This window comes from Muntiacus reevesi, chromosome 8 (assembly GCF_963930625.1).
Source record: "Muntiacus reevesi chromosome 8, mMunRee1.1, whole genome shotgun sequence".
Taxonomy (NCBI): domain Eukaryota; kingdom Metazoa; phylum Chordata; class Mammalia; order Artiodactyla; family Cervidae; genus Muntiacus; species Muntiacus reevesi.
In genome coordinates this window covers 15142318-15164054 of record NC_089256.1, presented here as the reverse complement: position 1 = coordinate 15164054, position 21737 = coordinate 15142318, and the positions used below count along the sequence as shown (strand labels likewise).

General features: G+C 36.2%; 1 protein-coding gene across 2 annotated transcripts in view; it reads right to left on the bottom strand.

The window, feature by feature from the left end:
- RYK (receptor like tyrosine kinase) overlaps window positions 1–21737 on the bottom strand; it is a 115380-nt gene that overhangs the window by 31343 nt on the left and 62300 nt on the right. For both annotated transcript variants that reach the window (XM_065942386.1, XM_065942385.1), the window contains exons 10-13: window positions 18680–18749; window positions 11408–11540; window positions 10392–10501; window positions 10069–10228 (exon numbers count right to left, since the gene is read on the bottom strand). In XM_065942386.1, coding sequence (XP_065798458.1) covers window positions 10069–10228; window positions 10392–10501; window positions 11408–11540; window positions 18680–18749 — 473 coding nt within the window. The remainder of the gene's footprint in view (window positions 1–10068; window positions 10229–10391; window positions 10502–11407; window positions 11541–18679; window positions 18750–21737) is intronic.

Genomic DNA, 21737 nt, shown 5'->3' with positions numbered 1-21737 from the left:
TGAAAACTTCCCTAAAATGGGGAAGGAAATAGCCACCCAAGTCCAAGAAACCCAGAGAGTCCCAAACAGGATAAACCCAAGGCGAAACACCCCAAGACACATGTTAATCAAATTAACAAAGATCAAATACAAAGAACAAATATTAAAAGCAGCAAGGGAGAAACAAAAAATAACACACAAAGGGATTCCCATAAGAATAACAGCTGATCTATCAATAGAAACCCTCCAGGCCAGAAGGGAATGGCAGGACATACTGAAAGTAATGAAAGAGAATAACCTACAACCTAGATTACTGTACCCAGCAAGGATCTCATTCAGATATGAAGGAGAATTTAAAAGCTTTACAGACAAGCAAAAGCTGAGAGAATTCAGCACCACCAAACCAGCTCTTCAACAAATGCTAAAGGATCTTCTCTAGACAGGAAATGCAGAAAGGTTGTATAAACGTGAACCCAAAACAACAAAGTAAATGGCAACGGGACCACACCTATCAATAATTACCTTAAATGTAAATGAGCTGAATGCCCCAAACAAAAGATAAAGATTGGCTGAATGGATAAAAAAAACAAGACCCCTATATATGTTGTCTACAAGAGACCCACCTCAAAACAAGAGACACATACAGACTAAAAGTGAAGGGCTGGAAAAAAATATTTCACGCAAACGGAGACCAAAAGAAAGCAGGAGTCGCAAGACTCATATCAGATAAAACAGACTTTCAAATAAAGGATGTTAAAAGAGACAAAGAAGGACACTACATAATGATCAAAGGATCAATCCAACAAGAAGATATAACAATTATAAACACATATGCACCCAACATAGGAGCACCGCAATATGTACGGCAAACGGTAACGAGTATGAAAGAGGAAATTGATAGTAACACAATAATAGTGGGAGACTTTAATACCCCACTCACAACTATGGATAGATCAACTAAACAGAAAATTAACAAGGAAACACAAACCTTACATGACACAATGGACCAGCTAGACCTAATTGATATCTATAGGATATTTCACCCCAAAACAATCAACTTCACTTTTTTCTCAAGTGCACACGGAACCTTCTCCAGAATAGATCACATCCTGGGCTGTAAATCTAGTCTTGATAAATTAAAAAAAACTGAAATCATTCCAGTCATCTTTTCTGACCACAGTGCAGTAAGATTAGATCTCAATTACAGGAAAAAAATTGTTAAAAATTCCAACATATGGAGGCTAAATAACAACCTTCTGAATAACCAACAAATCATAGAAGAAATCAAAAAAGATATCAAAATATGCATAGAAATGAATGAAAATGAAAACACAACAACCCAAAACCTATGGGACACTGTAAAAACAGTGCTAAGGGGAAGGTTCATAGTATTACAGGCTTACCTCAAGAAACAAGAAAAAAGTCAAATAAATAACCTAACTCTACACCTAAAGCAATTAGAGCAGGAAGAAACGAAGAACCCCAGGGTTAGCAGAAGGAAAGAAATCTTAAATATTAGGGCAGAAATAAATGCAAAAGAAACTAAAGAGACCATAGCAAAAATCAACAAAGCTAAAAGCTGGTTTTTTGAAAAAATAAACAAAATTGACAAACCATTAGCAAGACTCATTAAGAAACAAAGAGAGAAGAACCAAACTAACAAAATTAGAAATGAAAATGGAGAGATCACAACAGCCAACACTGAAATACAAAGGATCATAAGAGACTACTACCAGCAGCTCTATGCCAATAAAATGGACAACTTGGAAGAAATGGACAAATTCTTAGAAAAGTATAACTTTCCAAAACTGAACCAGGAAGAAATAGATCTTAACAGACCCATCACAAGCAAGGAAATCAAAACTGTAATCATAAATCTTCCAGCAAACAAAAGCCCAGGACCAGATGGCTTCACAGCTGAATTCTACCAAAAATTTAGAGAAGAGCTAACACCTATCTTACTCAAACTCTTCCAGAAAATTGCAGAAGGTAAACTTCCAAACTCATTCTATGAGGCCACCATCACCCTAATTCCAAAACCAGACAAAGATGCCACAAAAAAAGAAAACTACAGGCCAATATCACTGATGAACATAGATGCAAAAATCCTTAACAAAATTCTAGCAAACAGAATCAACAACATATTAAAAAATCATACACCATGACCAAGTGGGCTTTATCCAAGGAATGCAAGGATTCTTTAATATCCACAAATCAATCAATGTAATACACCACATTAACAAATTGAAAGATAAAAACCTTATGATTATCTCAACAGATGAGAGAAAGCCTTTGACAAAATTCAACACCTATTTATGATTAAAACTCTCCAGAAAGCAGGAATAGAAGGAACATACCTCAACATAATAAAAGCTATATATGACAAACCCACAGCAAGCATCACCCTCAATGGTGAAAAATTGAAAGCATTTCCCCTGAAATCAGGAACAAGACAAGGGTGCCCACTCTCACCACTACTATTCAACATAGTGTTGGAAGATTTGGCCACAGCAATCAGAGCAGAAAAAGAAGTAAAAGGAATCCAAATAGGAAAAGAAGAAGTGAAACTCTCACTGTTTGCAGATGACATGATCCTCTACATAGAAAACCCTAAAGACTCTTCCAGAAAATTACTAGAGCTAATCAATGAATATAGTAAAGTTGCAGGATATAAAATTAACACACAGAAATCCCTTGCATTCCTATACACTAACAATGAAAAAACAGAAAGAGAAATTAAGGAAACAATACCATTCTCCATTGCAACAAAAAGAATAAAATACTTAGGAGTATATCTACTTAAAGAAACAAAAGACCTATACATAGAAAACTATAAAACACTGATGAAAGAGATCAAAGAGGACACAAATAGATGGAGAAACATACCGTGTTCATGGATTGGAAGAACCAATATTGTCAAAATGACTATTCTACCCAAAGCAATCTATGGATTCAATGCAATCCCTATCAAGCTACCAATGGTATTTTTCACAGAACTAGAACAAATAATTTCACAATTTGTATGGAAATACAAAAAACCTCGAATAGCCACAGTAATCTTGAGAAAGAAGAATGGAACTGGAGAAATCAACCTGCCTGACTTCAGACTCTACTACAAAGCCACAGTCATCAAGACAGTATGGTACTGGCCCAAAGACAGAAATATAGATCAATGGAACAAAACAGAAAGCCCAGAGATAAATCCACGAATCTATGGACACCTTATCTTTGACAAAGGAGGCAAGGATATACAATGGAAAAAAGACAACCTCTTTAACAAGTGGTGCTGGGAAAACTGGTCAATCACTTGTAAAAGAATGAAACTAGAACACTTTCTAACACCATACACAAAAATAAACTCAAAATGGATTAAAGATCTAAATGTAAGACCAGAAACTATAAAACTCCTAGAGGAGAACATAGGCAAAACACTCTCTGACATGAATCACAGCAGGATCCTCTATGATACACCTCCCAGAATATTGGAAATAAAAGCAAAAATAAACACATGGGACCTAATGAAACTTAAAAGCTTTTGCACAACAAAGGAAACTATAAGTAAGGTGAAAAGACAGCCCTCAGATTGGGAGAAAATAATAGCAAATGAAGCAACAGACAAAGGATTAATCTCAAAAATATACAAGCAACTCCTGCAGCTCAATTCCAGAAAAACAAATAACCCAATCAAAAACTGGGCCAAAGAACTAAACAGACATTTCTCCAAAGAAGACATACAGATGGCTAACAAACACATGAAAAGATGCTCAACATCACTCATTATCAGAGAAATGCAAATCAAAACCACAATGAGCTACCATTACACGCCAGTCAGGATGGCTGTTATCCAAAAGTCTACAAGCAATAAATGCCGGAGAGGGTGTGGAGAAAAGGGAACCCTCTTACACTGTTGGTAGGAATGCAAACTAGTACAGCCACTATGGAGAACAGTGTGAAGATTTCTTAAAAAACTGGAAAGAGAACTGCCATATGACCCAGCAATACCACTTCTGGGGATACACACTGAGGAAACCAGATCTGAAAGAGACACGTGCACCCCAATGTTCATCGCAGCACTGTTTATAATAGCCAGGACATGGAAGCAACCTAGATATCCATCAACAGACGAATGGATAAGGAAGTTGTGGTACATATACACAATGGAATATTACTCAGCCATTAAAAAGAATTCATTTGAATCAGTTCTAATGAGATGGATGAAACTGGAGCCCATTATACAGAGTGAAGTAAGCCAGAAAGATAAAGAGCATTACAGCATACTAACACATATATATGGAATTTAGAAAGATGGTAATGATAACCCTATATGCAAAACAGAAAAAGAGACACAGATGTACAGAACACTTTTGGACTCTGTGGGAGAAGGTGAGGGTGGGATGTGTCGAGAGAACAGCATGTATATTATCAAGGGTGAAACAGATCACCAGCCCAGGTGGGATACATGAGACAAGTGCTCGGGCCTGGTGCACTGGGAAGGCCCAGAGGAATCGGGTGGAGAGGGAGTTGGGAGGGGGGATACATGTAACTCCATGGCTGATTCATGCCAATGTATGACAAAACCCACTGCAATGTTGTGAAGTAATTAGCTTCCAACTAATAAAAATAAATGAAAAAAAAAATGTCTGTAAGATTGTTTGATGTATAAAATGTCAACCATAATGGAAACAAAATAAGTCATGGGACTAAGTATTATTTGAAAATTAATAATAAAGGAGTAGCATTAAATGGAACATCTTCTGTTCTTTTAAAAATAATAAGCCTTCTCTCAAAACTATAGCTCTCTGTCTGATACCACAGTATCACAGCAGTTCAAAAGACCACTCTTCCTGGGTATATTACCAACATGACTTTCTTCTGCTTGAGTCTGTTCAGGATTTTGGCAGTGACTTTCCATGGCACTGGGCAAATAGGAGTAATAAGAAGCACTCTGCACCAAACAGAATATCTGGATGACTTACAGATTTCTCTCCTTCTTCTAGAAATAATCTCTTATGTCCACAAAAAAAATAATGTCAAAGAATACATTTTCATGTGTAAAAAGTGAAAATGTTGTCACTCAGTCGTGTCTGACTCTTTGCAACCCCATGGACTGTCGTCTGCCAGGCTCCTCTGGCTATGGGATTTTCCTGGCAAGAATACTGGAGTGGTTGCCATTCCCTTCTCCAGAGGATCTTCCCAACCCAGGGATCAAAGTTGGGTCTCTTGTATTGCAGGTAGATTCTTTACCATCTGGGCCACCAGGGAAGCCCACTTTTCATATGCCCTACACCCTAAAAAACTGTTCAAATACCTTAAAGGATCTCCTCATTGCCACAAATCACACTGATATGACTAGCATGGAAATCATTTCCTTGATTTGTTTTTCCCAAGAAAATATTTTCTAAACACTATGTAATACCACAATGACAAGAAAACTACCATGAAAAACTCTTAATTGTGCATTCCTGATTGCATTTGTCTCTTAATATAAGGTAGCCTCTTAGCAGAATTATGTTAGCTACTATAATTAGCTAAATAATTCAAAGAAGATATAAATCAAGAAATCTGTTTTCAAATAAAGGAAAAGAAAGTCACCAAACAAAAAAAAACTATGGCAGTACCACATCTGATGAAAACAGGATAAAAACAATATCCAGAAATTCTTAAGAATGGTTAGGATGACATCATATCTTAGAATAATATTAGAGATTTATTACTAGTCAAATCTAATTGTGCGTATTTCCTACGTTTAACAGTTAAAAGTTTTTATTAACATTTTAAGAATCTCAACATAGTGAAATATTGAATCCTTCCAGGAAAAACTGTTAAAACACAAGCCAGAAATGCAATGTATTATTTTTAAGATGGAAAACATTAATGTATTTCCAAGGAGAACTTTTAAATATAAAGGAATGCAAAAATATTAAGGGTCTTTTAAAGGGCAGAGAAAATGTCCCTTCCAAGGCAGTAATATCATTTGTTAGATGTTACATTAATAGCTAAAACAGGTATTTTATATGCATAGATATTTTGGTGGGAATGGGGTTACATTACTTATTTTGTATTTGACTCTGAATCAAGTTTTACAGCCCAAAAGTAGACTGCTAAATGTCGTTTTCTAAAATTCCAAGTCCAGGAGAAGGGACACACGTTATGTATGGTTGAGTACTTTTGCTGTCCACCTGAAACTATCACAACATTATTAAACGTCTATATGCCAATATAAAATTAAAAATTTCAAAATTAAAAAAAACCAACTCCATCCATAAAGGAAGAGCGGGATCAGAATATATGATTATACATTTTCAATACCAAAGTTAAAAAGCAATTTAACACGTGTGCTTTAATATAAGAAATCAAAAAATATTCAATCTCACAAAACTGAAAGGCTGGATTTTTACACTAAATAGTCCCATTAGAGTCATAGGAAACAGAAAGGTATTCCCATTCCTTTCAATCTCAATTATTCAAGAAAAAGATGTTAAAGGGAAAAATATGTCTATCTTAAAAGAAATGACATTATAAGAATCTAAAGAAGAAAAATCTGAACCTTTTAGGATCTGACCATGTTAAATGTAAATCAACGGGTATGCTCACTATCATATTCTAAATACTGCTCCGAAGAACTTGGGTCACACAGATATTTCAAGTTTATGCTAAGACACACTAAAAGTAGAGATGATTTTAAAGTAATTTTCCTGTTAAGCTTCTTACCAGTAAGACTGCAGTGATTTTTAAAAATAAAGCCATCAAGTGATCAAGTAACAGGGTATTTGATATGACTGCATACTGACAGAAGGCAAGTTCTCATATATGAGCTCTTGTAAAATTTGTAAAATATCATTAACAGTAACTGATCCTAAGTATGATTTTGAAATATTTGCTTAACTAAGCAATGTATGCTCTACATGGACTTTGCCAGCTAATACAGCACAGTGTACTGCAGATCATATTGCTTAGAAATGTATTATTAACTGAAACCTCATTAGTTTAAGTGTATCATCTAATTTTTACTCTGAAGTTCCTGTGAAATATGCAAGGTGTTACTAAAAATATCTCCTTAAAAAATTTCCTAATATGGCTTAAATATACAATGGAATACTTAAACACAGAAATAAGCAGATACATTAAGTTAAACATGCACATTTGGTGGTTTTCACTGTGTGAGCAAACAGTACCATCATGTATACCCCTCTGAAAATTTTTCTAAGAGAATAATCAAACAATCCCCAATCTCTTTAAGTTACATGGCATTCCTGATGATTATAATCTCAGAAGTATCTTTGGGTTTCCTGCCTGTTAGACTAGTTTTGAGTTCACCATGACTGCCACCTCATTTCTGCTAAGGCAACTATGCTATATTTCAATAAGAAATAAAATCATAAAATTTTAAAATCAACTATTGAAAAGAATATTAACATCTGAAAGAGATGAATGAATTAATCTTTTAAATCAACTATGGAATGATATTTTCAAAGAAAATGTAAGGAAAGTTTCTTTTACTTTTCTGCATTCAAAAGTGTTCATATGTAGGCTTTCCTACTACAGGGGTGAACTTGAAAACCATACAGCTCTAATTCAACTGACATTATGTTTTAGAATTATGTTCTAATACCCAAGTTAAACTCAATTTTCACCCCCATGAAAACAGTTTTGCTTAGTGTAGAAACTGGTATTTCATCTACTATTCAGAACTTCTGAACACAGGTTTGGCAACCTGAAAAACAAGCACTTGAGTATAACTGGTCCTTACTGTCATTCAATACAGCAGCTGTGTGCTGGCCTAAATCCTGCCTTCCTTTTTTAAAATATCATGAGAAATATAAACATAAAAAACAAACAAGCGACCCCTCCTTCCCTGCAAAGAAGTCCAGGCTCTCTTTACGTAACTACGGAATTATGTAAGCTGCTTTCTGTATCTGTACTGCTTTAGTTGGAATTTTAACTTTGTGACATTAATGTTAGAGAAGTTTTATTATCACAGCTCTGGAAGAACAGACTAGATCTAGTTCCCCACTGCATACAAACTGAACCCTCAGGGCTCTGTATCTAAGAATCAGCATTTATTTCTCCCACTTCTATCCATTCTCCAGCAGAACCCGTGCCTCTGGCTGGGAAAGACTGTGGCAACATGAAGCTAGTTTCTATCCACTATTAACCTTTGCAGCTGCTCCATGAAGCAAAAAACATCCTTCTTATCATCATCCATATTTTTTTTAATATTTATTTTTGTTTATTTGGCTGCACTGGGTCTTAGTCGTATCATGTGGGATCTTGAGTTGTAGACTGCGAACTGTTAGTTTCGCCATGTGGGATCTAGTTCCCTGACCAGGGATCGAAACTGGGCCCCTGCGTTGGGAGCACAGAGGCTTACCACTGGACAACCAGGGAAGTACCCATTACCCATATTTACTCTGCCTATCTGACAAGTGTCAGAGAAGTTGTTTTGCTTTTTTTTCCCAGAGAGTAGCTGTGTTTAAGTTAAAAAAGCATTTTGTAGACATGCATAATGAAAGACCTTCATTTACAGGGGGAAAAAAAAATCTTTAAAAAGTACACGTGTAAATTGTTCATTCACATCAAGTAAGTACATTTTATCAAGACACATGGTTTGCAGAAAAGCACAATATGTCTAATAGCCAACCTAACTTCTGAAAAAGAGAAAACAAATTTTAAGTAAAAGATTATAGTAACAAGAGAGGGTTTCTCCCCAAATAAATCATTCTCATTTCAAAGGTTTTAAACTGGAATATCTGCTTTTCAACAAGGAAATATTAAATAACTTCAATTACTGAGGGGTGAATTGAACGGTGGCAACCAAGATATGTCCACACTGTGATCCCTGAAACCTATAAATATCACCTTATATGACAAAACATGTGATTAAATTAAGGACCTTGAGAGCCAGCAGTAACTTCTAGATTTTGAGGTGAGTCCGAAATGTCGTCATACATATCACTGTGAGAGAGGCAGAGGGAGTTTTGAGAGACAAGCACATAGAGGATAAGATGACGTGAACATGGAGCAGAGAGATGCAACCGCAAGCCAAGGAACACCAACAGCCACCAGAAGCTGGAAGAGGCAAGGAAAGTTTCTCCCTTCGGGGCTCTGGACGGAGCATGGTCCTGCCTACGCCCTGATTTCAAACATGTGACTTCCGGAATTCAATTGTGAGAGAATAAATCTCTGCTGTTTTACCACCAACGGTTAACAACAGCAGTCACAGGACACTAGTACACTGAAAAAAAGTGTGTATTAAATGAGAAGTCCTTAAATGACACAAATTTAGTAAAAGGGTAACCCTATACTATAAATAAAATAAATCGCTGAGACCCAGGAACAGTGATGTGGTAAGTCTGATTTTTACAGCTGAAACTTTGAAGCAAATTACCCTACAAAATTTTACATGCAACAACACTAACAGATCCTGGTTGATACAGGGGACTTGTAAGCAGAAGTTTTACCTGATCTCTAAATATTCAGCTATAATAATACAGCGCAGTAAGCAAGAGACAGAAAAATAATTTTCCAAATCAAACTAAAACGTGACAGAAATTAAAAACAATTAAAATATCTGCAAAATACACACCAATTAAATGTGGCTTCTGAAACTATACATTGTTAAGTTTAAAGGATCCCACTATATTATCTCCTTGAATGAGCAGAACTACCTAGACACTGACAAAAGGGAAAAGAGTGACATCTGGGGAATTATAAATTATACAGGCCATAAAACTTGGAAAAGGTCATTTGACAAAAAGAAAACAATAAATCTTTACTATATGACAGCCATTTGGTCACTCTGAGACTTAAAATAGCCTATCTTCAATATCATTACCTTTAAAACTGGGATGGTGTCTACCTCTCTCTCACAGGTTATTGTGAGGATGGAATGAGGTTACACACAGTGATGATCCGTGGTTTGGGTCACAGCTCAGCTCCACAAATCAGCTGACAGGGAGCTAACTACACTTGCTTTCTGAATAAAAAATTGGGGGGAACAGATACTGGATCAAAAAAATTGGAAAACATTCTAAAAATGTTTGGAGCCTCTTCTACATTTTGTTGCTATGTGGGCGTCTTAGCACTTACCACGTCACTAGCGCTGGAGAACTCATTATTAACCAGACTTTCAAGAGCCATCCACCGAACCGGCCTGTTTTCATTGTCTCCCAAACAATGGTAGTCCATAGGGAACAAGTCTCTAGAGAGGGCATTGTCTGTGATCTTAACTTGAAGTGTGTCATCAATGCTGAAAAGTAAAGACATGAACATCAAATACAATCAGCATATTGAAAAAATAAGGAGCACAGTCACTCTTAAATACAACACAATTCCCACTGTGACTCCTCGAGAGAATCCCAAATCCAGGGAGCACTAAACATCAAACCACAGTGACAAGTCATGGCACCTACACGCAGTTCCTAGCAGCCAGGTCTTTGTGGATGACTTCCCTTCTGGCCAGATAGCTCATTCCACAGGCAATCTGAATAGCCATGTGGACCAGGTCTTGTTGAGAAATTGCCTGAGGTAACAGAAAAGGACAATGCTTGTGGTTAGCACAAAAACACTGACGGTCATTGTTTATTTTATCCCACATCTTACTCCATCCCCAAATACTTTCTTTATACCTGCACACTGAGTTTTAAAAAGCTACTTCTTGATTAAGAATATGTTCCCATAGCTTCTTATATCTACTATAGTCCTTATCATTGTTGACCATTTAGTTTACTCTCTCTCATCTGTTAGGTATATCACCCCAACATCTAGAATATACAATAGTGGCTCAATAAACATCTGATCAATTAATGTTGAATTCTCCAGGTAATATTTCTAATGTTTATAATTCAATAACTTGTTATTTTATAGGAGGTTATCCCCTAGGGACCATTTTCAAACTAATGCAAGTTTACAGCTAACTCTGATGTGCTCTCTCAAGCCAGTGTGCCCATACTGTAGGTTAAGGAATGAAATTTTTCCCCAGATGATGCTGATGGGCACAGCCTCCAACAACTTGTTGGAAATCCTGGTTATCAAATTATTCCCCACAATGTATACTTCCAGCTATCACCAGTTTTGGGGGGGAGTACGACCTCTGTAAGGTCTATTTTCATTTCTAGAAGGAAGATCTAGTCCAACTACCTTCAAAGAATTATCAGGAAAATGACTGAAATGGTGTTACAGAGGGTCTGAGGTGGTTATGAATAACACACAATAGTTACACAGGGAAAACCTTCAGCACCAGCCTCAAGACAGGAATCACAAACCATCTTCCTCTAAATCAACAGGTTAGCAACACCTTCTGGTTCACTGTGAGTTTCTTTTTGCAGACTTCTAAACAGTTTGTATTCAAGAATGTTAACGTCTACTTTCAAAGATATTATTTAGAAGCTACTGGCAAATAATTGGTATTTGGGCAAATTTTTCTCACCTGCGGATTATTGGCCTCTACTAATTTGCACTGTCGTAAAAACAATTTAAGATTCCCCCAATTCATGTAAGGCAATATCACCATGGGCTTTTCTCCTTCTTCTATACACACATTGGTAATAGGAAGAAGATTTCTATAAAATAATAAGAAATCAGGAGAAGACAAGTGAAATCTGAAACTTCAGGGGGCTATTTTTAATTAAAAGTAGTAAAATACAGATAACCTAAAAGAAAACAAGAAAATCTCAAACTTATTTAAAAACATATAACCATTTAAAATGTAAAATTATAAAGCTCTTTTAGAATAGACTTTAATGCTTCCCATGTATCCACTTTTTTGATAGGGAAAAAACTCAAAATCTGTTTCCTGTGGACTAGATTCTTCTAAGATACTACTCTAGCCACACTAAATTGTTACTCTAAAAGGTAATCAGAGAGACCAAAAAAATTACTTGATCATGAGCATATGATAATAGCTTACTTGGTTCATTATCAACACTTAAAAAAAAAAAAAGGCCCCAATGCAGTCTACAGAAAAGAATATGAAAATCAAGAGCCTGAAACTATCTCACAAAGCCAAGGAATTCTTAGCAGTTCACATGAGATTACTAAATCCTAAATTTTACCATTTATTGTCTGTGTGACCATCTTTCTTGGCCTTAGTTTCCACACCTCTAACATAGGGCCCCCAACCATACAAAGTTGCTGTGATATGCAAAAAGCCAAGCATGTAATTTAAAAAAAAAAAACAAACTTGTTCCTTTTAAAATCTCCAGGGCAGACATAAATACATACATCCTATGCCTAGTGACATCTCTTCCATTGATACCTGGAAATAATTTTCCCAAAGTTATATTTTTACATAATTATTAATACCTCATTTCCCCCAATAAGCTGAAAATTCCTAGATGGCAAAAACCAAAGTGAACTTTTTAAAATACCCAATGCTTTGTATTCTGTGTCACAGAAATAAGCATTTAATAAATATCTGAAAAATAATACCAAATGACAACCTTAAAAAAACTTCTCCTCCTTAACTTAGAAAATTGTCTCTAAGCATATTAATAAGGAAACATTATTCAACATAAAGCTATATGAACAAGGATAGTTAATGCAGGATTATTAGTAAAAAGTTGCAAACAACATGATTGTCCAAAAGTAAGAAAGTACAGTCAAATAATAGGCTAGTATACAAAACAAATAGTCACAAAGAGATGCTATGAGAATGGGAGTAAAAGCTTCCTTTATAGGAAAGCAAGATACAAAACTCACATGTTTGCAGGATAATTACAAATATAGTAGATAAATAATAAAACTCTGCACAGAAATGTGCCAAGAGTTGTTGTCTGAGTTGTGAGACTTTAGATCACTCCTACTTTGCTTTTCTGTATTTCCTAAGTTGTTTCAATTGAGTATATATCTACTAAAACCACAGTCACACAATTTTGGCCCAACAGTGCACAAGTGAAAGCTATGGGCCCGCCTTCCGCTGTGAGGAGCTACTAAGAGGGAAAGCACCGACCCTGAGGAGCCAGGAAAATGAAGACTAGATCTGTAAACCTGTATGTGGTAACCTCTCTGTAAGGCTTCTGCCTGTATTACAGCCTGGGAGTGGCAACGATGATTAGTTCCACTTCACAGGGGAGGTAATCCATGCAGAGGTAAGTGATAAGGGTATCTGCCAAGAACAACAGCAAGCACATGAAGGAAAAATTCAAGTCTTCATCTGATTCTAAAACTGTTTTTCCTGGATCATTGGATATTCCCTACCAGGGGAGCAAGACAGAGCTTCTTTTCACACCAAGTCCCACACATCCTAAAATGACCGCAGCAGGAGGACTGGAGGGAGGTGATCAAAAGGTACAGACTTCTCATTATAAGCACTAGGGAGGTAATATACAACCTGATGACTACAGCTAAAACTGCTGTAGAATGTACAGGGAAGTGGTTAAGAGAGTAAATCCTAAGAGCTTTCATCACAAGGAGGAAACTTTTTCTTTATTCTTTCTTTCCCTTTTACTATATCTATATAAGAAGATAATGTTAGCTGAACCTACTGCAGTAATCATTTCACAATATATATAAATCAAACCATGCTGTATGTTTTAAACTTATACAGTGATATGTCAATTATTTCTCAATAAAAGTGGAAAAAATGATGAACAGGTGTGCACTCAGGTTTAAGTGAACCTACTATGACTTCAGAGATATGTGGAGAGCTGTCCAATCTCTTTAACTTTCAAAATTATTTTTCTACTCCTTTCCTCATGACTGAAATTCACTGAGCAGAGTTAAAGGAATCTGACTCAAGCACAGTAAGTTTTCTGGACAAGATCAAAGCATTTATTCTTTATTTAAAAGCCCTCCAGGAGAAATAACAAGCTGCACAAAAATGTTTCCGAGAACAGATGGCTGCTCTTCATTTTGCCCAGTTTATAAAGGGAAGGATGATAAAGAGGAAGGTCTGGGATGTATAAAAAGAGTGGATGGGAGCAGAAGCAGGTGTATAAAGGAAAGGTATAAAGGAAAGATAGGTTCCAGGGGGAGTTGAGACAAGAACTAGTACAATTCTCCGTCTTGCCGAGTGGGCCTGCAGAGTGAGAGCCGTGAGGCATTCAGCAAAGTGCCTACCATCAGGCACTCTTGGGCCAATGGAGAGTCAAACCACAAGAAAACAGCACAAGTACTTTTTATAAAGCAGTCCTAATGGAATTTAAGTAAACTGATAGCTATCTTTTATTTATACAGCTATTTTAACTTATAATAAAAATTATTCTCAAAAATTCCACTGGAAAAAGGAGTGAAAAGAATTTCAAAATGCTTTAAAATATTTCAGTACTTTACAACTCTTAATCATAGAAGGTAAAAAATAAAGTAAACATAATGAATTACATAACAAACCTAGTTTTTTAAAAAAGGTAAAATCAGAAACCAGGTGTCATTTGTTGCTGAGTATATTGAGTTTGCTTGATAAATTCTATAATCTGATTACTGAAGATCATTATTCATTTTTAACCCTCATGCCTGGCAGTGTTCCAAGTGTAAAATGGGCACTTAATAAAGGAGAACAAAACAATGAATAAACAAAAGCATACATACAGCCATGAGCAGTCTAGACAGTTCAGTTCAGTCGCTCAGTTGTGTCCAACTCTTTGCAACCCTATGGACTGCAGCATACCAAGATTCCCTGTCCATCACCAACTCCCAGAGCTTGCTCAAACTCATGTCATCAAGTCGGTGATGCCATCCAAACATCTCATCCTCTGTCATCCCCTTCTCCTCCGGCCTTCAATCTTTCCCAGCATCAGTGTCTTTTCAAATGAGTCAGTTCTTCACATCAGGTGGCCAAAGTATTGGAGCTTCAGCCTCAGCATCAGTCCTTCCAATGAATATTCAGGACTGATTTCCTTTAGGATAAACTGATTTGATCTCCTTGCAGTCCAAGGGACTCTCAGGAGTCTTCTACAATACCATAATTCAAAAGCAACAATCCTTTGGTGCTCAGCTTTCTTTATAGTCCAACTCTCACATCCATACATGACTGTTGGAAAAACCATAGCTTTTCTAGACAGACCTTTGTAAGCAAAGTAATGTCTAGGCTTTTTAATGTACTGTCTAGGTTGGTCATAGCTTTTCTTCAAAGGAGCAAGCATCTTTTAATTTTATGGCTGCAGTCACCATCTGCAGTGATTTTAGAGGCCCCAAAAATAAAGTCCGTCACTGTTTCCATTGTTTTCCCATCTATTTTTCATGGAGTGATGGGACCAGATGCCACGATCTTTGTTTTCTGAATGTTGAGTTTTAAGCCAGCTTTTTCACTCTCCTCAATCACTTTCATCAAGAGGCTCTTCAGTTCCTCTTCACTTTCTGCCATAAGGGTAATGTCATCTGCATATCTGAGGTTACTGATATTTCTCCCAGCAATCTTGATTCCAGTTTGTGCTTTACCCAGCCTGGTATTTCACTTGATGTACTCTATATATAAGTTAAATAAGCAGGGTGACAATACACAGCCTTGACGTACTCCTTTCCCAATTTGGAACCAATCTGTTGTTCCATGCCCACTTCTAACTGTTGCTTCTTGACCTGCATACAGATTTCTCACGAGGTAGGTCAGATGGTCTGGTATTCCCATCTCTTGAAGAATTTTCCCAAGTTTGTTGTGATCTACACAGTCAAAGGCTTTGGTGTAATCAATGAAACAGATGTTTTTCTGGAACTCTCTTGCTTTTTCGATGATCCCATGGATCTTGGCAATTTGATCTCTTGTTCCTCTGCCTTTTCTAAATCCAGCCTGAACATCTGGAAGTTCACGGTTCATGTACTATTGATGCCTGACTTGGAGAATTTTGAGCATCACTTTGCTAGCGTGTGAGATGAGTGCAATCGTGCAGTAGTTTGAACATTCTTTGGCATTGTCCTTCTTTGTGAGTGGAATGAAAACTGACCTTTTCCAGTTCTGTGGCCACTGCTGAGTTTTCTCAGCATTCTCAGCATTTGACTTCGCATTCTAAGATGTCTGGCTCTAAGTGAGTGATCACACCATCATGGTTATCTAGGTCATGAACATCTTTTTTGTATAGTTCTTCTGTGTATTCTTGCCACCTCTTCTTAATATCTTCTGCTTCTGTTAGGTCCATGACATTTCTGTCCTTTATTGTACCCATCTTTGCATGAAATATTCCCTTGGTATCTCTAATTTTCTTACAGTCTAGGCATTAGGGTCAAAAAGAAATGTACTGTAGACCCTAGTCCCCTTATAAATGAAATAAATTCCTACAGTGAGTAGAAAGAACCATATATGTTCTACATATTAACAATGTGTTTTGCTAATTTAAAACCGAGGAGTCCTGGTATCACTTTATGACTGGAAAGAACAATTAGTCAGGATCAAACCATAACCTATCTTTAGAAGACTTCCCCTAATCACTGAGTGTGCAGTAACAAATAACCCTAATTCAGTAAGTCACCCCATTCCACCACCTTAGGGTATCTTGGGGCTACTAATTCATCCTAATTGGATGCTGGAAAATCCTGTAGCTTAAAATGCCTGAGAAAATGCTACAAATGCTTGCTCTGAACATTTTTCAGCCAAAGCACCTTTGGGCTACCATGGATATAAAACTGCTTCGTGAGAAAATTCTGGCTTTGTCTATTTTTATCCCTGCCACCCACTTTTGTGCTGATGTGGTACAGATCTTTCATCAGGGTAAGAATACTAGCTAAGCACCTAAGTATTAGGTTAACATTATATACCAGTATTTAACATTTTGGTTCTTCCCCCGAGCGTCAGCATGATAAATCGAGTACTCGCAACACTGTCGGCAATAACATTTCCCAGTTCACCATTACATAGTTCTTATTTTGTTACTCAGAGGAAATAAAATGTAGCTTTTTTCAGAAAATATAATCTAAGGAATGAGTTATCTATCCATTCCTCTTCAAATGAGTTCTATTCTTGGACTAAATCAGTGAATCAGGCCAACAGAAGGTAATATTCTTAAAAGTACAGGACTTTAATCCTTCAAAAGGACATTTTTTGCCCCTCATTACTGTGTGGTCAATTTTTTCAAAATTCTCTGGCTGCTTTATTTTCAATGTCCATTAACTTAATCAATGTCCCAAATATATGATAAACCTAATGAGATATCTGTTTCAGAGTATGAAGCCAGAAAATCTTTTCTCCACCAGGAAACATGTATATTTCTTTCTCTTCTAATACTGAGATTTAACAAATTTTAATACTTCCTTCAGCCTTGCTTGCCCAGAAGCTAAGAGTTGCTTTGTCTCCTTATTGTTGGTTTTTCCAGCATCAAAATGCCATAAAACTCAGTTTTGTTTTCATTACCATTTTTTTTATTTTACTATAGTTGCCTTTTTAGGTCCTCAAATTCTTTTAAATATGAACTGAAGTATAAATAAAATTCAAAAATAAAACTGCATAGTCATTTTTTGGCAGAACTCAAGTAACTGCTCAAGTACACAGAAATTACAATGTATAATGCCTTTTGCACACATTACTTTTTTTTTCCCTAGAAGTCTATAAATATCTTCCAATAAGGATGGTCACCCTCCCATTTTTCAAACATACATGACCAAATTTCAAGTAGGCACACAAATTAAACTGACTCTGTACAGTGCTTTAAAACAACAACAAACACCTTGCCCAGACACTGATACCACTACATAATGTGATACTATAATTATGCCTTTTTTGGCTCAGAAGTTAGAATATCTTGTTATAGCTCTGGAAAAGGACTGCTATCAAGCTTTTAAAAAAATTTCTTCATATAATAGAACTATATGTATCTTTAAAAAAAAATCATACTGAAAACTAATGGTAAGAGACTGGTTAAATAAAATTTGATGCATCCATTAAATGAACTACAAGCAGTATTTTTAAATATGGATATGAATCTATAGTTACTTACATGAAAAGTTAAATACATCTTTTTGCTATATCAAGAACGATGCTAACCTTATTAAAGATAATAGTGTTATGATTTTGTAGGAAAATATTCTCAACGTTTTGGAAAAATGCATGTTGGAAATGCATTGAAAAGTGCTGAGGTATCCAATTTAGTTTAAAATATTTCCACAATCACAAATACCTATCCATCTATATCTATCTAAATAGATGAATGATACATACACATGCACAGCACAAATGGCAAAATGTAAACTATCAACGAATTTAGGCTGTAGGCTTATTGGTGTTTATATTCTGGTCTTTGGTACTCTACATTGGAGGTCCCCAATCTGCTTGGCACCAGGGACTGGATTTGTGGAAGACAATTTATTCACAGATGAGGCGGGGGTGGGGGGATTCAGGTGGTAAACTGAGCAATGAGGAGCGGGAGATGAAGCTTTGCTGGATCACCTGCCATTCACTTCCTGCAGTTCAGCCCAGTTCCTAACAGGCCTGGGGACCCCTGCTCTATATGGGCAAAATTTCATAACAAATATTTTTTTAGCATACGTATATCATTATCCTACTTTTTAAAGGGAAATATACACATAAATATAAAACCTTTCCTAAAAGCTCAGCTATAATTATCTAGATGTGGGCTTACATACTCTTTACATTTTATTATGTTTTTAAATTTTGTGCAATGAGCATAAATTTCATTTTCATATTTAGGAAAAAAATTAAGCTATTCCAAAAAGGCTTTCAATTAAGAACACATTACAACATTTTTAAAAACATAGCATACTATGTTACCATATATTAAGTGTAATTAACACTTAAATGCTGAGTGGTTTCTCCTCTCACCTGTGATGAAGACCTCGGAGCTTACAACTTTCGGTGAGCATCATTGTCACCTGAATTTCAGAAGCTTGATCTGTATATAAAGAAAAAAATATTGTCGTATATAGTACGATAATATTACACTTATGACACCAATATTTTCTGATATTAGTAAGGAACTATCTCAAAGAAGGCTGAGAGCCAAAGAACTGATCTTTTGAATTATGGTGCTAAAGAAGATTCTTGAGAGTCCCTTGGACTGCAAGGAGATGAAACCAGCCAATCCTAAAGGAAATTAACTCTGAATAATCACTGGAAGGACTGTTGCTGAAGCTGAAGCTCCAATACTTAGGCCACCTGATATGAAGAGCTGACAGACTGGAAAAGACCCTGATGCTGGGAAAGATTAAAGGCAAGAGAAGAAGAGGGCTACAGAGGGTGAGATGGTTGGATGGCATCACTGACCAATGGACGTCTGAGTCTGAGCAAATTCTGGGAGATAATGAAGGACAGGGAAGCCTGGCGTGTGGCAATTCATGGTGTTCTAGAGCGTCAGACACAACTGAGCGACTGAACTGAACTGAACTGAATCTGTTCCATCAATCTTAAGTCTATATAACACTTTCTTGATTACTGTAGCTTTCCAGTATATCTAAAAATCAAGTATACTATAAATTCTCCAAATTTGTTCTCTTTCAAGATTATTCTGGCTATAACTTTCCACATTAATTTTAGCATCCGTTTTTCTATTTCTATGAGAAAAACCTGCTGGAATTTTGATCGAGATGAGTTGGAGCCAACTCCAGGAGATAGTGGTACACAGAGCAGCCTGGTGCGCTATAGTTCATGGGGTCACAAAAAGTCAGACATGACTTAGTGACTGAATAACAGACCATATGGTAAATTTTCATGAAAAGTTTCAGGTAAATCTAAACAGGTCTAGCCTAAAATTCTACTGTAGTACACAGAATCTCACTGACAAGGTCAATATTTACAAACGCCAATAAGGATAAGCTTCACTACATAAAGTTGAAATTAAATAAGGTTTCAGAAACAAAGTAGACAAAGTAACAGACTGGATGAATATCTGCAACACATAAGGCATATAAAGGGCCAATTCCCCCACCTCCCTTAGAGCTCATACAACAGGAAAACACATTTGAAAAAGAGGCAAAGGATATAAACAGTTTACTTAGAAAAGAATACAAAGAATCAGCAAAATTAAAAAAGGATTTTCTGCCTCGTTCCTAAATAAAGAAATGCAAATTCAACTGTAAAAGTCGCTCAGTTGTGTCTGACTCTTTGTGACCCCACAGACTGTAGCCCGCCAGGCTCCTCTGTCCATGGAACTTCTCAAGGCAAGAATTCTCAAGGGAGTGGGTAGCCATTCCCTTCTCCAGGAGATCTGCCCAACCTAGGGATAGAACCCGGGTCACCTGCCTTGCAGGGGGAGTCTTTACCATTTGAGTCACCGGCAAATTAAACTAGGAGATGCAATTTTCCTCTTAAGATTTGAAGAGACAGAAAAGTCAGCAACCTGCCAGTTTGGGCAAGAGTGTAAGGAAACAGGCTCATGAAGACCATCTTGGGTAGACAGAAGAAGCAACATCTAACAAAATTTTTAAATACATATACCATGTACCATCATCAATTCCACTGCTAAAAGTCTACTCACAAAAACTCATCTATACATAACTTAACAAGAATGCTGTTCAATTGTAACAGCAAAAAACTCAAAACAACCAAAGACCAAAGTGCCCATCAACAGAGACCTAGTTAAATTTTACCATGCAAGAACATTATGCAGATATCTTAATTTAAAAAGTCAGATTTATATGCACTGACAGAGGACTATTTACAAGATACATTAAATTTTAAAAGCAAAGTAAAAAACTGTGCTTATGTGATCAGCTATATTTCAAAATCAAATTTATTTGGATGTCCATCAACAGGAATGGATAAAGAAGATGTGGTACATATATACATGGAATATTACTCAGCCATAAAAAGTATGAAATAACACCATTTTCAGCAATAAAGATGAACCTAGAGATTGTCATACTGAGTGAATTAAGTCAGACAGAGAAAGGCAAATATCACATGATAAGGTCATATGTGGAATCTTAAAAAATCATACAAATAAACCTCTTTACAAAACAGAAATAGAGTCAAAGACGTAGAAAACAAACTCATGGTTACTACAGGGAGAAGGGAAAGAGGCATAAACCAGGAGACAGACTGACACACACTACTGCACAAAATAACCAACAAGAACTTACTGTACGGCACAGGGACTCAGATCAGTACTGCGCAATGACCTACTCATGGGAAAAGGACCTAAAACAGTGGACACGTGTGGATGGATAACTCACTCACTCTGCTGCCCAGCAGAGACTAACACAACACTGTGAATCAACTATACTCCAGTAAAAATTATTTTTAAAAACGGTTTTTGAAAATTAGATATATTTGGATGTGTTCTTCTTCTTACTGGTAAAGAGTCATAAGAAATTGTTTAGGGTGGTTACTTTTATAGGTGGAAGACCTACATTTTGTACTTTTCTGTCCCGTTTAAATTTTCTAACTTCACAAACATACAACTAGAAAAGAACGACCACAGGAGACTGTGGTGCATTTTATTGTTCCCTGCTTACCTCTGTGTAGCTAAACAAACAAAAAGAACTACCATTACATTAGTAGAAAAAGATTTAATTTTCATATACTAGTCAAAATTAATAGGATTATTCTATTTTCTTTTTAGCTTCTGAACTCATGGTTTTCTCTCCAGGTAACAAACAGAACTAAAACTGGCTTTTAGTTCATTGTTTTTGAAATAAAACATGATAATGCAATTTATTAATATCTTTAGTCTACACCTTCAAAAGAATCCAAAGCCATCAAATATCTGTACAAATCTATAAGGATTCCTCTATCTTAACAGAATAGAGGATTTTCTTTCCTATTTGAAAAGAACATTTCCATTAAGTGAATAAGTGAATAGTATATTTTCTTATGTAACGGAAAATGAGTTTTAATTTTTTAAAATGGCTTTTAGATATTAAAAAAAAAGTTAAGAGTATAT